The sequence below is a fragment of the Apium graveolens genome, chromosome 8, assembly GCF_009905375.1.
Source record: "Apium graveolens cultivar Ventura chromosome 8, ASM990537v1, whole genome shotgun sequence".
In the NCBI taxonomy this organism is placed as follows: domain Eukaryota; kingdom Viridiplantae; phylum Streptophyta; class Magnoliopsida; order Apiales; family Apiaceae; genus Apium; species Apium graveolens.
In genome coordinates, this window is record NC_133654.1 from 3,830,216 (window position 1) to 3,853,540 (window position 23,325).

At 31.0% G+C, this 23,325-nt stretch overlaps 2 protein-coding genes across 4 annotated transcripts; both read right to left on the reverse strand.

Annotated features, from left to right (window-relative positions):
* Positions 1–637: 637 nt before the first annotated feature.
* Positions 638–5,610, reverse strand: LOC141677376 (serine/threonine protein phosphatase 2A 57 kDa regulatory subunit B' kappa isoform-like). Of its 2 annotated transcripts, XM_074483284.1 has the most exons (4): positions 5,434–5,610; positions 5,289–5,355; positions 2,784–3,951; positions 638–1,161 (listed from the first exon to the last, which is right to left on the reverse strand). In XM_074483284.1, exons 3-4 carry the CDS (start codon positions 3,921–3,923, stop codon positions 805–807), a joined length of 1,497 nt encoding a protein of 498 aa, XP_074339385.1. In that variant the 5' UTR covers positions 3,924–3,951; positions 5,289–5,355; positions 5,434–5,610; the 3' UTR covers positions 638–804. The 2 variants fall into 2 exon arrangements, with proteins under 2 accessions (XP_074339385.1, XP_074339384.1); XM_074483283.1 differs by having other exon boundaries at positions 5,289–5,610.
* Positions 5,611–8,908: 3,298 nt separating this feature from the next.
* LOC141676857 (palmitoyl-acyl carrier protein thioesterase, chloroplastic-like) lies at positions 8,909–13,189 on the reverse strand. 2 transcript variants are annotated; one of them, XM_074482572.1, is made up of 7 exons: positions 12,906–13,189; positions 11,253–11,851; positions 11,020–11,153; positions 10,508–10,621; positions 10,223–10,394; positions 10,049–10,117; positions 8,909–9,494 (listed from the first exon to the last, which is right to left on the reverse strand). In XM_074482572.1, the coding sequence occupies exons 2-7, from the start codon at positions 11,754–11,756 to the stop codon at positions 9,225–9,227; spliced, it is 1,263 nt and encodes a 420-aa protein (XP_074338673.1). In that variant the 5' UTR covers positions 11,757–11,851; positions 12,906–13,189; the 3' UTR covers positions 8,909–9,224. The 2 variants fall into 2 exon arrangements, with proteins under 2 accessions (XP_074338673.1, XP_074338674.1); XM_074482573.1 differs by having other exon boundaries at positions 11,253–11,894.
* Between the last annotated feature and the right edge of the window lie 10,136 nt (positions 13,190–23,325).

Genomic DNA, 23,325 nt, shown 5'->3' on the forward strand with positions numbered 1-23,325 from the left:
ATGATGTCCTAAATTGAAATTTAAGGTATATGACAAAAAAATTTGATCCAACAATGTCCCAGTGATGCCTTATATCACTAGAACAACCTCTTTAGCCTTATTTTTAAGTCACTTCTCTCCTTGCCCTATTTCATAATTTATTATATATTATGATACACTCTGTACTTTTAATGATGAAAGTAAACTTTTAATAATAAAATATTAAATATATAATGAGAATAAGACACATAGTTGAAGTTCAAGTAAGATAAATATGTCCTAAATTACTATGACATAATATTTTATATTATATTTAAGGTTTCAACTAAAATATTGATGAACTTGCTCTAAGCCCTTAAGCACTTGAACTAATCTCATCGCGCTATCCTGATCCTGATGATTAGTTTTTTAGAGAGGAAATTAAGCACTAGTTTTTAGAGAGGAAATTAAGCACTAATCAAGGGTAATTAAACATGTGGTCTATTGTAATTTGTAATGTAATCCACCTATAAGAAGACACTACTACTTGACAATGTACGGTGCTTGTCAAAAAAATTCAGTGAGAGGTTTAATAACACCAACCTAAAGTGATAAAAAAAATTCCAAAAGCTCTCATAAAAGTTTAACATTTTTTTTAAAGGAGGATCAGAACCAATACTTTGAACAAGCTCTCATAAAAGTTTAACATTTTTTTTAAAGGAGGATCAGAACCAATACTTTGAACAAGATCATAACTCATAATCATCATTCAACGGCTAATGCCATCCAAAATAAAAACTCATATATAATATATTCTTCTACTTCAGCCCCTAGTGCTTGCATGGATTAGCAAGCAACAACACATGGAGCAGATTCTATCATGCTAGATATATTGTTGGCAACTGGTTGATAAGTAGCTGCGTTTTCGAGGCGTTCCCATGTCATTCTCCGCCTTTCAGCTGCCAAACTTAACTGTGAAGTTTCTTCCGCAAACTTCTCCTGGCATGCAAGCACAAGCTCTGGATCCATCTCAGAGAACATGTTTCGTACGTTTTGCGTTAGGTTGAGCACTGCTCGGTTCCAGTGGTTCTGAATGTTCCGCTCTAAAGCTGGGAATACTAAAGGCATAATCACCTGCCGGTTCTGCATTATAAGGTAAAGAATGTGCTCATTGTTCCAGAAGAAGTGGGCACGCTCAGCAACCTAAAAACAATTAGAAAGTAGGATTCGTCAGCTGACTCCAATGCAGAGTCATAACAATTACTAATGTGGTAGCTCGGTAGATTAGAACTATGCAGATTGCAGCATGTGATAAATAATGATTATTCAATTGATCTGGTATGCAAGGACGAGAAAAATCCTTTGCTAATACAAGGTCCGACCAAACCAAGTATCAAAATCAAACATCAATCGTCAAATGCCTACAAGTTCATGTATAGCTTTTTCCTTGAAAAGGTAGTTCTTTGAGCTGGTCATGACAATTTCAAATGGCCCAAAATTCACACTGAGATGATAGCATAACCATTGCAACAGTGAACTACCATTAGAAAGTATGGTATAGCAGTGAACTACCGTTAGTGTTTCAAGTATGGTTTATAGCATAAGCATTATTGCTAAAAAAATCATTCAAAATTTTACAATAATAAGTCAGCAAAAGAGCATGTACACAAGAGTCAAGATCAGATACTCGAAGAATGAGACCAAAATTTGACACAAGTTGCAATACAGGAGTAACAAGTAAGCTTTAGTACCACTCTTCCTAAGACGAGAATGCAGGTTACAACAATTCCTCTATTTTTATTATGATAAGAAACCATGCTCATATTGACAGATAGAAGACGATCCGGCATTCATTAAAAAGATTGAGAGACTACTTATATGCATTACCAATTTACAAGTAGATACAATATACAAAAGGAAATAGAAACAGGTAAAGAAAATTCTAGAATAGATGTTGTAATGAACAGAAGGTGCTCCCATGGCAGAGTACCTAAGGCGGTAAATGGTTTAATCAGTTTCATAGCAGGTTTTTGCTAACAAATAGAGGCAACAAAATGCCATATTTGGAATGGCATGTTAGTTATTCGAGAACTTGATCAACTATCTCCTAAATTTAATGTGAAATAAGAAAGTTGGTTTGGTTCTAACAAGTCAAATCAGATATTAAGGTTGTTTCTCTATCACTGAAACTGAATGTCATTGTACATTCCTACATTAATAAATATTTGGATATGGTATATATACATTCAAATCATAGCCAGAATTACAAATAGATGCTGTTTACTGCCATTCTTATGAAACATTAACAGATCAGCATCTGGGTCTAGTGTACACAATCCGCATTAGATATAAAAAAAAAGAAATCATTTGAATAATCAAGAAATAGCCGACTGTCAATTGGCTTGGAATTTTGTGAACAAAAAAACGTTAGTTATATTCATAGTGTGACCAAATTTGGCAATTGAGTTATCCTAGCAGCTGTTCTATGGATAGCTTCAGACAACCTGAAGCCTGAACTGATGGTGGCTTTATATAGCCCGAATGCATGATGGGAATAGAGGAAGACGTGGGGGAGTTTCTTAATTCCACACACAGTTTCAAGGGTTAGTGTAATGATATCATCCAAATGGAAGGCGGAGGAGCCACTCACCTATTAAGGATATTAATATGAAATCCCATACTTATTCCCATAACTGGGCTCTAATCATATGGCATACATATTTTTATCATTTTACTTTGTGCAATTTAGCTAGGACTTGAACACTTGTTGGGGCCACGGGCATTTCACAGACAACAAGTATTAGCAGAAAATGTTGGCTTATTACCTGAAAATGAGAGCTGTTCAGGCAGCAAGCTATACGACGAAACAACAAAACCATGACCTTTTCAAACTCATCCATGGTAATCATTTCTAGAAGCTCTTCTAACTCACTTAAGAACATTAATTCTTTCTGACTGTTTGTGACTGGCCAACATTTTAACAGGCCCTTTATCACGGTACCAGCCAACTTTGGCTCCTTTTCTACAAACTGTACAATGCAATATGTTAGCTGGTGATGGTAAACGCCCACAGATTTTGGTTTATGTAAAGGTATTAAAGCTCTTGTCAAAAACATTTTGTGCTCTTTCTTCAACGGTAGAGCAAAACCACTTATTACACTCCCAAAAATCTCTAATAGCTCAGCAATTCCATTATGCCTTTCAGTTTCAAAAACAAATCGGTAGATGATATTTCCAACAGCCATTCTGATGAAAGGCCTGTGAACCATGAATTTCCCGTACACTCGATGTAAAATTGATTTCAAACAATCTCTTTCTCTTGGATCCTCAGAATCAAATAGCTCAAGTAATCTTAAAATGAAATCATTATCTACATACTTCTTTGCCACCTTCGCGTCCAGGGAATTATAACTTAAAAATCGAAGGAGTAGATCATATACGAGCTGCAAATGTGACCAAGCTAGATCAAACAACGGTTCTTCATCTTCAGCCTCACCCCGAGCACCATGAGAAGCATATTTGGGTGGAAAATCTCTGAATAAGTTACTGGCACACATCTTACACATAGCAGAAACCGTTGACTCGTTAAACTTTGCAGAATCAGAGGCAAGAAACTCAATGAGATCTACCAATATTTTGCGTTTAAGATCTTTTTCTGTGGAGTGCTTATCAGGATCACTAAAATCATATACTGAACAGCAAAAATTTAACTTGCTAACGAAAAGGTTCTGTTTATCTGAACTCGGAACATCTTTAAATAATATTTGGGGCTCAATCATCTCAGCTCCAGCTGTGATGCTTGCAGGAAAAATCGATGAAGACATCCGTTTAACAGCATTCAGTCGACTTGAAATGACATTGACTACATCAGTAGCATTGCTGCTGGAACTGCTCCCAGTTGCGGAATCTACTGAACTGGATTTTGATGATTTCCGAGGGAGTTTTGCAAGAATCTGCTTCAACATAGTAGATATGATTCCAATATGGAGCTAGCTGTAAGAAGAATTCAGTGTCACAATCAAAAAATTGTGCAATTCCCTAAAAAACATTGATTTGATTTAAAATATTACAAAGCATGCAGACAGGCATCAGTCCCTTGTGTTTAAGTTAAGGTCGACCTTGTAATGGAACTAAGTATACATACTTACATTACAAGAAGAAAAATGGAGAAAAAACTATAACAGGGAAAGTAAATTCATTAAACGAGTACTCTGTTAAACTAAAACCATTCGCAATACAAACAAAATGCAAAACTTGCTTTACCACAAAATAATGACCCTATAAATGAACCGAAAACTTGTACTTGAGGGATACCATTTATAGCATCAAGATTCTTCAAAATGACCCTTCTTTATTAGCCATATATATCAAAAATAAATCAATAAACTGAAATGCAACATAACTAGCCTCATCTATAACCAAATTCAAGTTTAGAATCACTTCCATTCTAACACACCATATAAAATTACCAACAAATATCGAAAAATCTCCATCACAAAATCACACCTACTCTAAAATGCCACCGACAATAGCACCAAATAAAGAAACTAAATCACTATCAAACAACCAAAGTCTGCATCTCAGTAACATACACACTAACACATAAATATACCAACTAACTAAATGTACCTAGTAAATCCCGCAGGGTATGGGGAGGGTACCATGTACTACACTAACACATAAATGTCTATATCTATATTTACATGTCCCTTCATTACTAGCCATATTTTTCAAAAGTAAATCAATAAATTCAATGCAACCTACCTAGCATCATCTATTACTAAATTTAAGCCATGCTACCCCAACTCTTCAATTTTCCTCAAGTACTCGTGTTGGACACTCGATACGCGGACACCTATTCTAGCCCAAAGATAGGTAAAATTTTCAAAATGTCACAGAGTCCGACACTTGAACATGTTTCATGTTGGACACTTTCAGCCGAATCCGGATAACATAGAACTTAAGTTCTGAATCAGTTCCACTGTATCACACACCCTAAAAAAATCACTAACAAAATATCGAAAAATCCCCATCACACAACCACACCTACTCGAAAATGCCATCGACAGTAGCAACAAATAAAGAAACTAAATCACCATCAAAACAATCAAAGTTTGTACCTCATTAACATACACACTAACACACAAATATCAACACATTGCAGATCTGGTAATAAAATGACAACAACATAACAAAAAAACAACCATCTAATCAAACAAAGCCTAAACAATCATAAAACAACAAAACCAACATTACAAATGAGTGTAAAAACAATATTACATACAATATTATACACAGTGTAATCCATGTTTCAGTAAAAGAAACCATACCCAAGAATCAAGATCTGAGTGAAAATGAGCAAGATGGTCTTGAAAAAAGATGAGTTTGGTGAAGACCCTATTCAAGATTTATGAAAAAAGTGAGAGAGAGAGAGAGAGAGAAGGCAAGCAATAATGAGAGAGAGAGAGGGATTACTTGGGATTGAAGAGAGTAATGATGAATTTAGGAGGAGCCCATTTGTAGTAATCAAGAATTCATACTATATTGATGTGTGTGTAGAGAATAGATAGATACAGTGTGTGTATGTATAGGTTATTACCAGTGAGTTAGTTCTCGATTGAAGAGAAACAAGGTGGGACTGGAAGACAGGTTCCTGTAAGAAACAGGCCGATTGTTGTTGAAATTTATTACCGTCCTTTTTTTTTAACTTGTTGTACATTTTTGGGCGTTGTCGAATCTATGTTGGTGTAATTATTTTTACTCAAAATCACCTCGAGTATTTTTTTTTTTAATTTGATGGTCAGAATTTTGTTCATGCGTTTTTCAAAAGTTACTTCCCATCTTTCCGATCTTTCCGTATTTTTCGTATCGTTTCGTGTCGTGTTCACGTGTCGTGTATCAAATTTTCCGCTCTATATTTTCCTATATCACTTCTCTCCTTTAAAATCAAATTTATCATTTTTCAAATTCTAATTGTCCAAAATATCGATATGAACTGTTTAAAATGTTCACTGAACATGCATGTCTGATATATTTTTTTTTTATAAATAATATATATTTATAACATGTATATTTAGTGTATACAATTACATATGCGTATTTTAACACTGTATACGGTGAATACGTATAAAAATGTGTGTTCTTCACAAAAAAATTAAAAATAAAATACGCTCTAATATGCGTACTCGATGGATATTTTGGGTGGACAGTCATGACATTTACAAATGTCATTAGGGGCATCTCATCCATTTTTTGTGGATTTTTTGATTTTTCATCTTTTATATTATAATACACTTTTTTAAAATTTTACGTGTCTAAAATATCGATTGATGGTACGTACTGCTCAAAATATCCCAAATACGTATGTTATAATATATATGTATTTATTGAAAATTTTGGACAAACAGTTTCATCAATTAATATTTTGGAGCAACTGATCAATTTTGTATGGATATTTTATTTTTTCACCCACACCACTTTTGATTTAAATATGTGAATAAACTTTAAAAATATATCATTTTCAGTGATTCAGGGTAGCGAAGTGATAAAATTATAATTAGTCGTCCTCCAAATTTCAGAAAACCCAGTAAATGGGAAGGATGAATTAACCAGTATTCACATGATAATATATTTAGAAAAATATAATTTTCAATTTTAATACAAGAATATGATTTTATTTTTTTCTTAGAAGATACTATCACCGATTTGTAATTTCATTCTCAATCTTTTTAAAGTCAACTTTAACGTTAATTATGAATATATTAATTGTTTCTTTGATTGATGTTAGCTGTTTTTGTTTGTCCTAGTCAATCGAATGCAGGAGTATTATAATCAATATACTTCATCCATCCCGTTGATTTTTATACGTTTACTATTTGCACGCTTTTCGAGACCTTTATAAAATATAGTTCCGTATTATTTTTTTCAATTTTTTTTAATAAAAGTTTAAACATGAAACTTTTATTCAGAATTTTTTTAAAAAAAAATATTGGGGAATTATGTTTTAAATGAGCATTGAAAAACGTGCTGAAAAGTAACGTATAGAATTCAATGGGATAGAGGGAGTACTATTTTAAATTTTAGAGTTTTGTATATTCAATTCAGATTTTAGACATAGTTTAGATTTGTTTTTATAACTTTTCAAAAAAAATTGAAATCTCCAGATAAAATTACAAATTATTTTTGAAAATCCGGTAGTATTTATTTAGAATTTTATGAAAATCATATTATCCAAAAGATAAAGAATTTTGTTGAACCTTGTAAAGTAAATAATTTCAATAGATTTTCTATTTATTTGTATTTGCTTCATCAAATAATATCACATTTTCCAATTCTTTCATTTTGTACAAAACTATCAATTTTTACTTTATTTCAGAATATCAATTTTTGTGATTCACATAATTATTACAACCACGCCACTATTAATATTAGTTATAGCTCAATAAAAAAAAAATATTTTGTGAATAAGAAATTTAAGGAATATAGGATGGGGCCCAATTGAAGATAAGATGTTCCTAAGTTGGAGAATTGGGCCAAATTGTTGTACGCTTTCTAAAGGAGTAGGGACTAGGTGGGCCGACCTCATCAACCCAACTCACACTCTTTACACACGGTCCGCTACATTGTTTGACCTCAATTTCACAAATTATAGCAAAAAAATAAAAAAAAAATCATTATAATTATAGCTTAAATTGATATGGCGAAAAACATAAAAAAGGTAGCGGGAGGTTGAAGGGAGGTCGGATCGGGTTCGAGTTCGAATTCGATTCTTGTTTAAAGATGTAGGTTTGCAAAAATATTTATTGAATATTTAATATTTTTTTATAATTAAATATATTTTGATGTTTTCTAATTTGAATTTTTGACATCGAGTGAAGTGAGCGGAAACGGGAAATAAAGATGTCATTAAAGTTAAAACTTGATAAATGAATACGCTCAGTACCATTTATCGACGTTAAAATATACTGTGTTTATCATGTTGGGACTGGGAAAAATTATTTATTTGACGAGATTATTCGTTTACCGAATATTCATTTATCGAGGTTCTAATGTGATTATTGGTGTGTGAATATTGAATAATTTTCAGTTAACTATACTGGAAATGTGGGTCGAGACTTATATTTTGTCTGCAAAATCCTTATTGAATTTATGTAATTTTTTTTATTAATATGATTTATAAACTTACAAATGAGTATTCGTTTCAAGAAATTCTTGACCGAGCGAGAATCGAATCTAATATCTGAAACGATGGAAGAAGACAGACTCTTATATAATCTTAAGTAAACGAGAGCACAACGAATACGAAAAAACTAAAGATTCTAAGGCAGAAGCACTCTAGGAAGTGGGTTTCATCTTTCCAACATGGAGAGCAAAAGTAGCATCTGGGCTCTGGCACAGCTTGCAAATTTGTCCCTTTTTAATACTCCCTCCATCCCGCCGAATAATTTATATATACTGTTTGCACGTATTTTGAAACTTTAATAAAGTATGGTTTTATAATGTTTTTTTTTTAAAAAGAAAAATTTGAATAAAAGTTTAAACATGAAACTTTTTTTCAGAATTTTTTTTAAAAAAATATATTATAGAAGTATCCATTAAACGAGTATTGAAAAGTAAGCCGAAAAGTAACGTAAATAATTCGGGACGGAAGGAATATATTTTTTCCCAGAATATTTAAATATGAACTTGTAATTGGAGCCAAATCACGTAAAGTGTGCTTTATCCATTGTCTTCCATTCCATGTGCCTGATCATACCTCCCCCCACCACCAACTGTTATCAAGATTCTTTAATTTATCCTAAAACTTAAGAGTCAAGATTCATGCTCTAGTTTTAACACGCCCGTAAAGAAAACGAGTGAGATACCACTGCAACACGAGGTGTCGAGAACAATGAGAACAAGTGAGATTTAACATTTGTGAAAACGAGTAAGATACCACTGCAACACGAGGTGACAAGGAGTATGATAAAGCCTGTTATTTACTAGCTTGAAGTTTGTATAGATTACAATGAGAACAACCAAACCATATTTCATTACAGATATTGAACCAACCAGTTCAGTATCCTAATTAGCAAACCAACACAACTGAGAGTAATGGCTACTTACAATGGGGTTACATTTCCTCTATTTCTCTCAACATAAAGGATAAACCATAGAATAAAATGAATATAATATGTTATAGACAGAGAGCCAGAAACATTTTCAAGACAAGTGAGATTTCTTTTTACAAATGCATTGTGATTCATCAATATTATTGCCAATGTTGTCTATGAGCTTTCTGCAGGAAACTGACCAAAGCTTCCATGTCCCTGGGGACGCTTGGGCCTCCACTCGGTTCTTCCCTTCATGATCTCAGGACCGTCTTTGAGTCGTAGGGAATGCTGGCACTCAACCTGGCCGCTATTTGCCAGATCATTAGGTGCATCCCCAAGAACAGATGTAAGGGAATCGAGGACACTGTCCTTGGTACACTCCTTTCGGTACTCCAATGTCATGCTAGCAAGCTCATGACTCTCCAGAATTGGCTCAGGTGCACTCTGAAAGAACCAGCATTTGTTGTCATTGGAGAAAAAGTTCAATGACAGAATCATAGATAAAGAATTTTGTGTCTACAAAGAGATTCAAGCAATAAACTGGTATGACATTGCCAAGGACCGGACTCTCTGAACTTGAAATTGTAAAACTGACACATAGTAGTATATCTTCGACAAATACATTAGAATAACAATATTAGAAACCCCTAAAAGTTCCATGGCTGTTCTAAAATGATATTCCCTTCGATGATCACCATATGGAAAAATTAAGAAACCGTCTGATCATATCACTGGTATACATTTCTCTTAAACCCAATAACACAAAATTATCGTACATTGTGATGTAAAATGTGATAATTGGCAACTGAAATCACACCGAGAAAGTATATGTCAAACCATGTAGACATTCGATCATCTTAGTCAAATTTTGAACTATTGTGATCAGTACATCTATACAGAGCCATACTACTCAATTTTAACATGCAAATCATCAAGTATCCAAATTATTAAACATAGGAATGTGCAAACAATCAGAATTTTAAGAAAGTTAAACTTACCTCAAGTATCCAATCAACATACTTTACATTGTTCACATGCTGGTTGACATCCAAATCACCCCATCTTGGCTAAATAAATTAGAAGTATCGAAATTCAGAGGAAGCACAGCCAAAACAGTGTGAAAATTTAATGCGCATAGAGGTAATAACTCTCGTAGATGAGTAGAGACATACTGTTAGTCCAGTATTGATATAATCTGCACTGCTGTCTGTAAGTTTTGGTAATTTTCTGCTATCTTCATCTACGACAGGAGGTGCATCAACAAAAAAGCCTCCTATTTCTGCTCGGACTTCATCTGGAAGTTTGGACAACTTCCTCGTCTGTTTGTTCATCATCACCCAACAACTTCATTCCATGATTTAAAAGTTCTGGTTAGTATTGCGGAACAAAATGCAGAAAATAACAAATTAATTATGAAAAGAGATGGAACAAGGAAATAAAACATCACAATATCCAACCTAGAAGCTCTGGTCAATATTTCCCCTGTATTGTAGTCCCGAAGAACCCAATCACGACGCATTCCATTCTTCCCTGCTGCAGCTACCCAAGTATCTACTTGAACAACATCTCCCCTGCAATCAATTCAGGTAAATGTTTAGAGAAAATAAACTATTAATTAGCTCCTAAAACCGTGAATTACTTACAAAAGTGTTACAGTAGTTTATCTAACGATGTCTATGATCTGCGTTACCAGCTTTATAATGCATATGTATCGGTATAGAAGTCAATCCAAATCAAATTCAGTACAAGTAACAAAAGGGGGATTTATTGTTTACAAACAAAGTTAAAAGTCATGGTTAAGTTATCGATTTCAATATTAGCAAAACAGATTCTACGGTAACTAAATTATATCAATCAGATCCTTTCTTTAATTATTAATCATGGAATTTATCTATAAACTATGTTCTTCCTGACAATAACTGATATCTTAATAGAAGGGAAAGTGTCGTGAAAAGAAGTACTGTCTTACCAAGTCGGATATCGATCAAATACGACCTGCATCTTGGTGACCACCCAAATGAGGTTCTTTTTACACATCTCTGGTGTAGAACCAAAGCCATCGCCCAGTAGCCCCGCCTGCTTTACATGGTTAAGAGCTGTATCCTGCAGATAAAAATTACAATTACCACGACATTATATGATGGGGAAAATTGATTGAAAAGTAAATCTAAAGAATAAGAAGTGGAGCAACTTGCAGCTTACCTGCAAATGATTCATCAGTGTCTCCACAGATGCAGTCCGATCAGCCCCTATTTCATAGGAACGGATAGAGAAATTTTGACGGAAAGCTAATCCATCCTGAACAATCCTACCCAAACCAAAAGGATCACCTAGCATATCGAGCCGTTTTGGCTTCCAATCAACCACAGTCCATTGCTTCTCAGCTGCCAAGAAAATGGTTGTGATAGCTGCAAGCAGCATGCTCCAATCAGGCAACTGGTTAATAAACGTTCTTGGTGGCGGTGAACAAGATATCTGATCATCGCTCTTAAGGCCTTCCATCACACCGACTCTAGTACCATTCACCTTGGCCGGGGCTTGTGCATTGGCCTTCACCTGCAAAGATCTAGAAGAAACAGATTTCGACCTGATTCCTCGTGCATCTACACTTGTAGGAAGGCCTCCAACATTTCCGCCAGGCTTGACACTAGAGGCATCAGATACTGGAGAAACCGAAAAGAATGCAGTACTGGCAGTAGCAGCCATAACTATTGATCTAGCTTCACTACAAGAAGGGTGTATTCAAATCTTGACAGAACAATTCTAAAACAAATCTCGGAATAATTGCATCACCGTCTCCTCTGCAGAACACGAAATTTTACAGATCAGGCACTTTTGTCTCCCCTAAACAAATGAAAAGTAGCCCAATTGCTCAAAACTTACACACAATAACATCACATATGAATTAAACAAACAAAAGAACAAAACTTAGGTTTGACTCTTGTGTCCTAAATAGTATATTAATACAGACAGATAGTATCTGATTATCTGTATCATATACTGTTCAACTAAAAGAATGTACAGATAGACAGACAACCAATACCAAAACTTCCAAGATAAGGACTTTATCCAACTAAACACTCTAAAAACAATTATTTTTATCATGCTAATTATTTTCAATGCATTTAATTTCAATTAGCTGGAAGGGGGGTGAAAACTGAAAACCTCTAACCATAAACACGAGTCCTTACCACTAGACTATCAACGAATGCTGGAACAATTTAATAAATAATCGAAAAACTAAAAACATTAACTCATAAACAGGTATCACCTCACCTCTTAGCTCAAGAACATCCGGTCTTACCACTAGACTAACAACAAATGCTCGAACTTTTTTTATTAATAATCGAGAAACTAAAACCATTAATTCATAAACACATATTACCTCTCAGCTAACATGAGGTAATTTTAACACTAGACTATCAACGAATGCTCGAACATTTTTACTAATACTCGAAAAACTAAAACCATTAATTTATAAATAAAAATCACCTCTTACCTCAAGATTTAACAAAAAAAAAAGTATCTGCCATCACTAAATTAGCTGTATTTTTCATTTCTTTTATATTTCAACAATCAAGAAAAGCAAAGCAACTACAGCCACACAAAAAATGCTGATCAGCACGTGTAAATTCAAAAAACATGCATACCTAACAAGAACAGATCTGAGCTAAAACTACAACAATAAAATCACAAAAACCCATCAATAAAATCCAATTTAAATTCAACCCCACATAGAAAAGATCCATTTTGTTCATGTTTCAGCTCAAAATAATGAAACATTTATGGTAAAAAAACACACATGTTTTGATCACATGATAAAAAAACAAAGAAAAAATGCATGCACATACATACCCTTGAATCAGCAGCAGCTCAGTAGATTCTTGAAATGGAATAAGAAAATAGATACACACAACACACGTAGAATATAATATAAGTGTATATATAAAATAATTATATGCTTTGATCTGCAAACCCCGAACTCGGTGGATTCCAGTTACGTAGGGTTTGTGATATATTATTTATAATAAAATAATGTATTTCAATATTATTCGAGAAGTTTGTTTTTCTTTTTACGTGTGGGAGAGATTTGCAGAGAGAGAGAGAGACGACGAGAGAGATTATTAAGATGTGTTTGTGGGTTTCTGAGGGGAGTTTAGAGAGATTATTTATAGTAAGGTTCAACTACTTTACTCCATGGCTTCTCTTTCTTTTTAATTTGTTTACCTACTTTCTATTTTCTTCTACAACTTTTTCTCAAGTTCTTTTTTACACTAGAAGAAAGAATTCAACTTGAAATTGATGATTTATTTATTAGAAATTTTGATAATATTAAATATAAGTTTCTAACCATGTTCGTAAAAAAATATGTAAAATAAATAATTTAATCGGTACAAATAATATGTTACTGACCAAATTATTTACCTAATAATTTATTAAGTAAATAATGTGGTCAGTACAAATAATATGTTACTGACCAAATCATTTAATTAATAATTTATTAAGTTGTAAAATTATTTTAAAAGAGACTTGTGAAAGAGGAATGTCAAAATTTGAAATTAAATTTCTTCACAATTTCGATTCACTCGTGAACGATTTTAGGAGAACACATTTCTCCTTTTTTCCCGAAAATTCATAAAATGTAAAAAGAATGGATAGATTTTATATGAATATACTATAAATAGAAAATTCATAAATTTATATTAAGTTGTTAAATTTATGAAGTAAACACATATATTACACATAAATTCATCCAATTAATTAAAAGTGACTTGTTTAACCTGAATCCAAGAGTGTGAGCAATACGAGGGCTAAAAAGGCCATCTAGACGCTTCAAATATGACGCATCATTTGAATTAAAGGTGAATTTATGTTTGACTTCTTAATATTCAATTTCTTAACACATTGCAAAACATTTCAAATTAATCAAATAATAGACGGAAACTTGTAGAACTTCTGTAATTGTCAACAGTAGATTTCTTTTGCATTTGACAAAAGATTTCAAAACTTCACTCACACTGTTTATAACTTTACACTGATACTCCAATTTTTTCTGTTTGGAAGAAAGATTTGTCTATATTACTACTGCACGCAAAAAATAATCGAATCGAATAAATATAAAATAGTTCAAATTATTGATTTATATATATTTATAAATCGAATTTTCTTTTTTTATCGTAGATAACCCGCAGCCGCTACCTTTCGGGTGCGTACTGGGTAAACCCTACGGGTTCACGTAATAAACTGCAAAACACGTGAACCAAGGTAAACCGCATTTAAGAGACATGATCTAACTCAAGAGGCATAATCATAAATTCTCCTCCCGTGGGATTCGAACATGTGACCAAGAAAATAGTTATCCCCTCTTTAACCAGTTGAGTCAACCTTTGAGGGCTATAAATCGAATTTGGATTGAACTGCTCGCGATTTATATTTAGTATCAGTTTTTAAGTTCACTACGGATATTTATTTTAATTATTTAATTATTATTGATACTTTACATTGATTTTTAAATAGTTGAATTATATTGATTTTTTTAAAATGAATCATGTTGTGACCCCTTATCAAACGAAATATCGAAATGATAAAAAGCTGTCGGTTAATTATTAGAAACCATTTTTTCGGTCATTGTTTTTGGGGTTGGACCAGTGTTTTTCTTTCTTCTAGGCGCTAGGATTGGTAGCATTTTTTTTAATTCAAGTTTTAAATATACTATCTTACGGGCCGTGCGTTAATATTTATATATTTTTATTTTTATTTTTATTTTAAATAATTTTATAAAAATTCTATATAAGTATTAATATATTAAATAATGATTATATAATTATATTTTTACTCTGTATAATTTCAAATTAAGTTTAAATAGTATAAATAATATATAATTGATGAGATCTTATTCATAAATAATAATGTAAATATTTATTGTTGATAACATTTGAACCTGAAAACTTATATGAATCTTTATAAGTAATAATATAAATGTTTGTTGTTAATGAAATTCGAACCTGAGAATTTATATGTATTTTTATAAATAATAATATAAATATTTGTTGTTGACGGTATTCGAACTTGAGAACTAGTACAGTGTTGTTTTTTAGTATTTGTATCTAACGGTTCTGGTTATTTGATGAAGAAAATCTGACGATCGTGATGAAAATGGATAACAAAAATGAGGGGTTAACCAAATTACAAATTATCTAAAGTTGACACTTATTAATTTGTATCTAAAGTGGACACTTATTAATTTGTTTTGATATGCTTATATATTTATTATTTTATTTTTTTTAGTAATACAAATAATTAATTTTTATAAACGAAGATGAAAAATCGAACATCGAACCTATTGAACAAATTAATGGATTAATTTTATTTAATGTAATTTGTATACTCTATTCCGCTAAATTAAGGAGAAAATATAACCTACTTTTTTAAAAAAATAACAACTAATTTCTATAAACGAAGATGAAAAATCGAACATCTAACCTATTGTATAAATTGACGGATTAAATTTATATACTCTAATTTGTATACTTTATTCCGGCTAAATCAAAGAGAAAATATAACCTACTTTTTGAAAGAGTATATTAAGATAAAACTTAATCTAGATACTCTTAGCAAGAAAAAATAAGAACTGTTTATCGTGCAAGAAAAAAATATATATAATTATTTAATGTTGTTTAGCTACAAATCCCACGCGTTTTATCCACATACACGAAATGGCAGTCTCGTAATTAATTTTAGCTAAAACTACATGTGATTATGTGAATAGATATGGACCAGTTGTAATTTAAAGTGTTAAATAAACCGGTAGAACGAGGTACCAACAATTCAACAAAGAAGTTTGCTCATTAATATTTGTAATTAATCCCTTTTTAAAATTAATACTCCACTCTAGATCAATTTTGCTTAATCAAGAAACCTTGGTTTTTAATAGGATTATATCTAAATGATAATATATTTTTTTTCATGTTTTTACCAATTGCCAATAACTCATTGACACCTTAACTGTTACAAAGAATGGGGTTACCGCCAATAAGAGTTGGCTCAGTTGGTTAAAAAGAGGAAATCTAACCTTTTGGTCACAGGTTCGAATTCACATGGTTTGCAGGCTATTACGTGAACCCGTAGGGTTTACCCAGTGCGCACCCGAAAAATAGCGGCTGCGGGTTACCTACGATAAAAAAAAGAAGAAAAAGAATGGGTTTACCAAAATTAAGTGGGTAATAATTCTTGGTTATACTTGCTCAAGATACAAAGTATAATAAGTTTGCAAGATTTGCAAAAATGTGTGGTAAAGAGATTTTTTTCAAGTATATCACTTCAAAACTTAAACTCCGTTAGAATACGGTCGGATAACTTAAGTTTAAGAATTTATTATTTGTTGTGTTAGATCCTGAGTTTAGATCATTGTTTATCTGAAAATTAATGAGAACATATATATATTTATAACACTATAAGCCATAATTATATATATATATAACTTAAATTCGGTTGAATACTTTAGTGCTTGAAAATCGGAGATCGGCGGATAAATTTAAGCAAATATCTCGCTGAATACTCGAAGGTCAAAAAGATGTCAAGTATTCGAAAAAGTTGACCAATACCCAAATTTTAAAATTATCATTTATTTACCTTTTTTTCTTTTTTTTGGTCAGAGTAAGTACCATTTCTAAAATACGTGACTTATGTTCTGGACTAATTCGATATGAATTCACGGAAAGTATTTTAAGAATTCGGTTGATAAAACTAAGTGCTCGAAAATTGAAAATAAACCGATTCAATATTCAAATGTAGTCAAATAAAATAAATACTCTCTCTGTTTCATTTTATTTACACATCTCAAGATGCATTGACCGCATAGTAAAAACTATCATTTTTAAAATTTTATTTTTGTAAATAAAAATTTAAGTTACAAATTTTTATTAAAAAAAGAAAATTTTAAAAATTATTATTTTAACTATTCAGTCAAAACACTTAGAAATGAGTGCAAAAAAATCAAATGACTATTAAAAAGAAACAGAATAAGTATAAATAATTGAAAAATCGATCGATTACTCGAAAACATTTAATATTCCGGTTTCCCGGTTTCCAAATTTTATAACCTCGTCCTCCATTCATACATACATACTCCAAATTTGGATAGTCAGCCCCTTTTTGTAGATAAACAAACTAATTTCGCCATACAAACCCGTGTTTGAATTAAAGCGTAAGTAAATACGTAATGCATTATGCATATCGATCTGTCAACATTCAGGAACATTCAGGGCAGTTACAACTTACGAGTAGCCAACGCTCATCGTGTCTGTTTCAGAAATCTTAAAATAGGTAATTTATGACTTAAACGGAATAAGTTATTGATAAGTGATAATTTGATAAATACTTATAAGTTATATAAGTGTTTGGATAATTTAACTTATAAGTCTGAATTTTTTTTATTTAAATAAACTAAAATAAATAATTTTTAAATATAATTATCTTAATTCTTATATTTTAAGTTAGATTAAAATTAAAAAAATATATATTTTTAAATCTAAAATTGATTAAAAAACAAAAAAACAAAAATAAGTTGAGAAAAAAATATGTCGTTACTAACATTCAACGTTGTAAATTAACTTATAAGTTATACCAACAAATACTCGTAAATAAGTTGTTGCGAACTTATAAACCAATAAACTGACTTATAAGATTGGTCAATCAAGCCCGTTATATAAGAGGCTGAGTTTAATACAGGTTCTAAATTAAGAAGCTAATTAATTAACTTTCCCAACTAGAAACTATATTCGTAATCAATTTGGAGCCATGAATTAGTCAGTCTCCTTTGCAGCCATAGCTACCTGGCTATGCAACTATATGTAGACAGTAGATACTTGGTGGAATCATAATAATTTTTTAATAAAGTTATGTAATTATAGATATGTAATTACGAATGTATCGCTCGTATATTAATAATAAAAATTCCTTTATTCATGTAACTTATGTGAGTACGTATTCGGGGAATTAAGCTCTTTTATGAATTTACTTTTCAAAAAAAGCTCTTTCATGAATTATGATTCCACCAAATATTGCTACACTACTGAGGATTATTTTTTTTTATCATTGTCCTTTGAAATCGCAAAAAATTCTCTTTAATTATGAAATTAAGGGTAAATTAAGACAATAGCTTTACAAATAATCGTAAATTCTCAAATTTAAGCTGTTAGATAATTTTAATAAGACAATTTATAAGTTTATAAATTAAAAACAGTAAATGTTATGATTTGTACAGTTAGTTGTATAAAATTGATTATCTCGTTATAAAATTATTATCTAGAAATACGACTTTAAAAATTGAAGTTAGCCACACACCGGGGGCATAATCTCGAATTTATATCGCTACATTTTTGAAGACTAACCAAACGATGTAATTATTAATTTAATTAACAGTTCACTTTAGAGCCTAGATTAGTTAGTGTTCTAAAATAGGTTAGACAACCAAGTACGTACTCTGAAAATCAGGGCAAGTTACATTACTTTGAATTTAAACAAGTATTCGGACTAGTAATCCCTCCGTCTCTTAATACGTTTCATATTTCGACATTTTACACTGTTCACGATAAGCGATTGAATACTAATTTACATCTAATCTATAAAAACAAATATAGTCATTAGTGATCTTGTTAAATTCGTATTTATAAATATTTTAATACAGTGAAAATTTTATATTTAATACTATTACGAAATTAAAGATATTAACAATCAAAAGTGTGCATTGGCAAACGTGTCCAACACAAATGAGAAACGTTTTTAGGGACAGAGGGAGTACTCAATAATGAAAAAGAGTGAAAACTTATCCAAGTATAAATAATTTTCCAATTTCGTGAGCGCGATAAGATAACTCAAGTGGTTACGAACTTATCTCTTGTCGTTCCAGGTTCTGGGTTCGATTCTCGCTCACACCCAGGATTTGTTAGGATAGATAATCAATTGTAAGGGATATAAGCCAAATTAGTCAAAAAAAATCAATTTCGTAACGCTCTAAGAGTTTAAACTTACAAAACAATTTTGACTTTTCCCTCCATTATGGTTATGGGCATAGTTTTAAGTTTATATCAACTTTTTTCTAACAAGCAAAAAGCAGTTTCCATTAATGCAAAAATAATATAGACAGGACAAATTTTCAACTACCGATACAATCAGATTAAAAAATAAATAATATATTAAAAATAATTAGATAATTTATTTTCTAATCGTTTAATATACAAAATTTAATAATTTGAATAATCGTTTAACATCACAATTGAGTTTAGCGCATGAAACCACTGTTATATTATCCCAGTATTCTGAATTTCTAATCACATAAAATGAAATTGGAGCAGCGGTGCCCCAATTATTTATATACTGGATATCGACTATAAACATGCTGAAAGTGGAAATCGTCGGAGGATAAATAATTTTTTATTATGAATTGTGAGGTTTTGCATTATTCATCACTGTCTCGGATTCTATGCGAATTTTCCATATCCCAAAAATATCAGAATTATTTTTAACTGATCCAACATCAAATAAAATCAAACATAATTAAATAAAAATATAATAAAATACCGTAAAAGAAGAGACAAATTAATCACTTTAAAAAAAGAGAAACATAATTATCCCAAATAATTGAGTTTTATTAAAGAAAAATTAATGAGAACAAAATAAACAAAGGAGCCAGGACTTTAAGCCGGAGAAAATTAGTAGAAACCCCCACATTAACTTGAGAAATGAGAAAAACTTCAATTCCTAGATGAGGATTTAAACGACCTGAATAATACTCCTATTATTCTTTTTTTTGCCAAAATAATATTATTCTTTTAAGTCTATATCAACTTAATTATGCTTTAAATTACCCGTAAATTCATGTATGTAGCGTTATCAGTCGGATCCAGTGGACTAGTTGAAAGTTGTCCTGCCATAAAACGGACACTTAAATACCGACACGGTATCAGAACAGATACTAAGTTATAACTAAAAGGCTTGGCAAAAAAAAAAAAAAAAAATTACCGACCCGATATGTTTAATTAAACCGTTGGTTTGAATTGAAGTTTACATCCTTAAAATGATACTCACCCGCATTTACTTTACAAGAAAACAACACAAAAATGATTAGTTTTGGAATCTTAAAGCAAGAAACGATAAATTCTACTCACTCCGTCCTAAAATATTTTATCCATTTTGACTTTTTGTATTGTTCATGGTAAGCGATTGACTGCTAATTTACGTCTAATTTATAAGATCAAATATAGTCATGAATGATTTTGTTGGATTAATATTTATGAGTATTTTAATATAATGAAGTTTTTATATTTAATACTAATACGAAATTAATATTAACAATTAAAAGTGTGCATTAAAAAATGTGTCAAATACAAAGAGCAAATGTTTTTAGGGACGGGGAAGTATCAATTTTGGAATTTGTGAAGAGTTTTCAAACTCAAATTACTTGAGCTTCTGTTTTATACTGTTGTAACTAAAAACAACAAAAAAAATCTGCAAAAATAAATTAAGACCATTTGATAAATTTTAAAATCCACTCTTCTAAAAAATGTTTTTGACTAAAAAATCTATTTAAAAAAAAATAGATATCCCATATCTTTAAAAAGAATTTCTCTTTTTTAATTTTTGCGGGGAAATGATCATTGATTTAAATATTAAACCTCCTCACTTTTTTAATATTTTAGCCTAAAATATTGCTCCCCGTCTCATTGAGTTATATACATGAGGGAAATGGCACCGATATTAATGAAATGTGTAATTTGATGAGAAAAAAAAAAGAAAAGTAGATAAAATGATGCAATCAACTAATATTTAATTTTACTCAATTAGTGGAAAAAAAGTAGTAGTGGATATAAGTGAATTAATTAATTTTTATATTATAAAATTTTACTATTTTAGAAATGTATACAACTGAGAGACAATACAAAACGAGTACCAAACAGTTATCAATTTATATAACACTACTTAGTTTAACAATATTCTTTTTTTTTGCTAAATTAGTTTAACAATATTGTTTATTTTCAAAATATAACAATTTTTACCTTTATTCAAACAGAGCCCAAATCCAAAATATAACTAATATTTTAATGTAGCTTGACCATCGTGTATTTCAAGTAATAAACATTGTTTAGGTCTTTGGTTGTTGAACTACGAGATAATGAAGGTGCCGTTACCGTGTTAGTGGTGATACGGGTATACACGGGCGGATTCACGGATTATATTTCGGGACATATCAGATCATATTTTATGAATATTTTTAAATTTTGGATTTTTGGGAGACAGTTTCATATATTTTCATAAAATTTAATAACAGAAAATAATAAAATAATTTATTTTAAGAGAAACACGTGTACCTGTGTCCGTTACTAAATCCTCACCCCCGGGTATGCATAAATACATGCTCACCTTTTTTTTCTTGCTAAATGTTTATAAAATATAATATATCCGTTTTATAATATTCAACTGGACCTTCTCATTAATAATCACGTTTTGCGACCGACCCTGAACGGCATGTTATGCCGTACTTGAACCTACTGGCTAGGGGTTGAAGGTGGTCAGAATCAGGGAATTGTGTGCATGTGCATGCATGTATCTTTAATTCGGAATCACATATTCACATCTATATTTTACGGATTTTGTATTTATAATAAATTTTGAAAATATTAAAGATCAGATAAAATCGAACTTAAAGTTACCGTTAATAATTACTATTTCGTTATTTCATTCAATTCTATTCGATTTCATTTTTGTGACATCTTTCTCAATTGTATAGTTTTCAAAAATATTAAACTTTCACTTACTACTAATCAGTCTCATCACTTTAACGACTTTTTGTAGCTTTCTTCATTAAATTACATTTTTTCATAACTAATCAACAGGACGAAGGGAGTAATTCTCTTAGAAACTTTGGAGGCTAACCAAAATACTCCCTCCGTCTCGGTAGATTCTTAACGTTTGAAATGGAGATTTCGGCACGTATTTTAAGTCTAGTATAGTTCCATAACTTATTTTTAAGATTTTTTTTGAATAAAATTTTAAAAAGTTTAATTTTTATTCCGACGATATTTTAAAATAATTTATATAATTATACTAGATAAGAGTCTTGGAATTCGTGTCGATCACTACATTTCAAATGTCAAGAATTCATTAAAACGGAGAGAATACTTCTTGCGTCCCAATTTATATATGTCATGTTTAATTATTTTTTTATGGTCAAATTAACTCAATTTTGACCATAAATAAAAACTCTTATTTCTTTATTTTAAAAACTGAAAATTATATATTAAAGTAGATTAAACATGCTTTTTATTGATATATTTTTTTATAAATATTTTTAAATATAGATTATACAAAATTTTTAGTCAAAATTTGATCAATTTAACCGATAAAAGTCAAACAAGTATAGATAAATTGAGACCGAGTAATATTCTAAACGGTTCGAAACAATTGAACTTATTTCAGGGAATCATAAATTATCAGCCTAACATGCTCTCAAATCATGTACACACTGTGTAGAATTAGTCTCTAATCATGTATATACTGTGCAGAATTAATCCTCTGTTTGGGATTGCTGTTAAAAATTGTTGTGCTGTTAAAAAAAGTGCCGCTGAAAAAAGTGCTGTTGTAAAAATCAGCTGACTGTTTGGTAATTTTTTTGATACGTATATGTGTTGATGTAAAAAATTAAAAATAATGATGTTTTTAGTAAGGCTTGATAGTGAAATCAACATCTGCTTCTCGCAACAGCTGAAAAACAGCTTTTTCAAAAAGCATGGGGGACTTGTTTTCTCTAACAGTAGCTTTTAGGCCAAAAACACTTTTCCGAAAAACAGATTTTAAATTTTACCAAATAATTTTTTAACTGATTTTCAGCAAAAAACTGCTGTTGCGGTCTGCAACAACAATACCAATTCAAAAAAGATAAATAAAGTGCTAACTGAATGACGTCCACCAGCTAATTAATTTCCATTCAATCAATTCGAATGGAACCTCTAAAATGACCTCTACCCAACTGACAGCATAAGCGTTGGCTCTGAGCCAACTTTGTTATATATACCAAGTAAATAAACTTTTACGTGATGGGACTAGTTGGCCTTAATTTGTTTCTGTATTTATCATGATAAATTGATGAAATACACACTTGAGTGGTTTGCGACTATCACATTAGCTCCATGCAGTGGTGGATGCAGGATTTTGAAAATGATATGTCATTACGTAATTATTAATACTAACAAATATATTTGATCATTTTATATTGTTT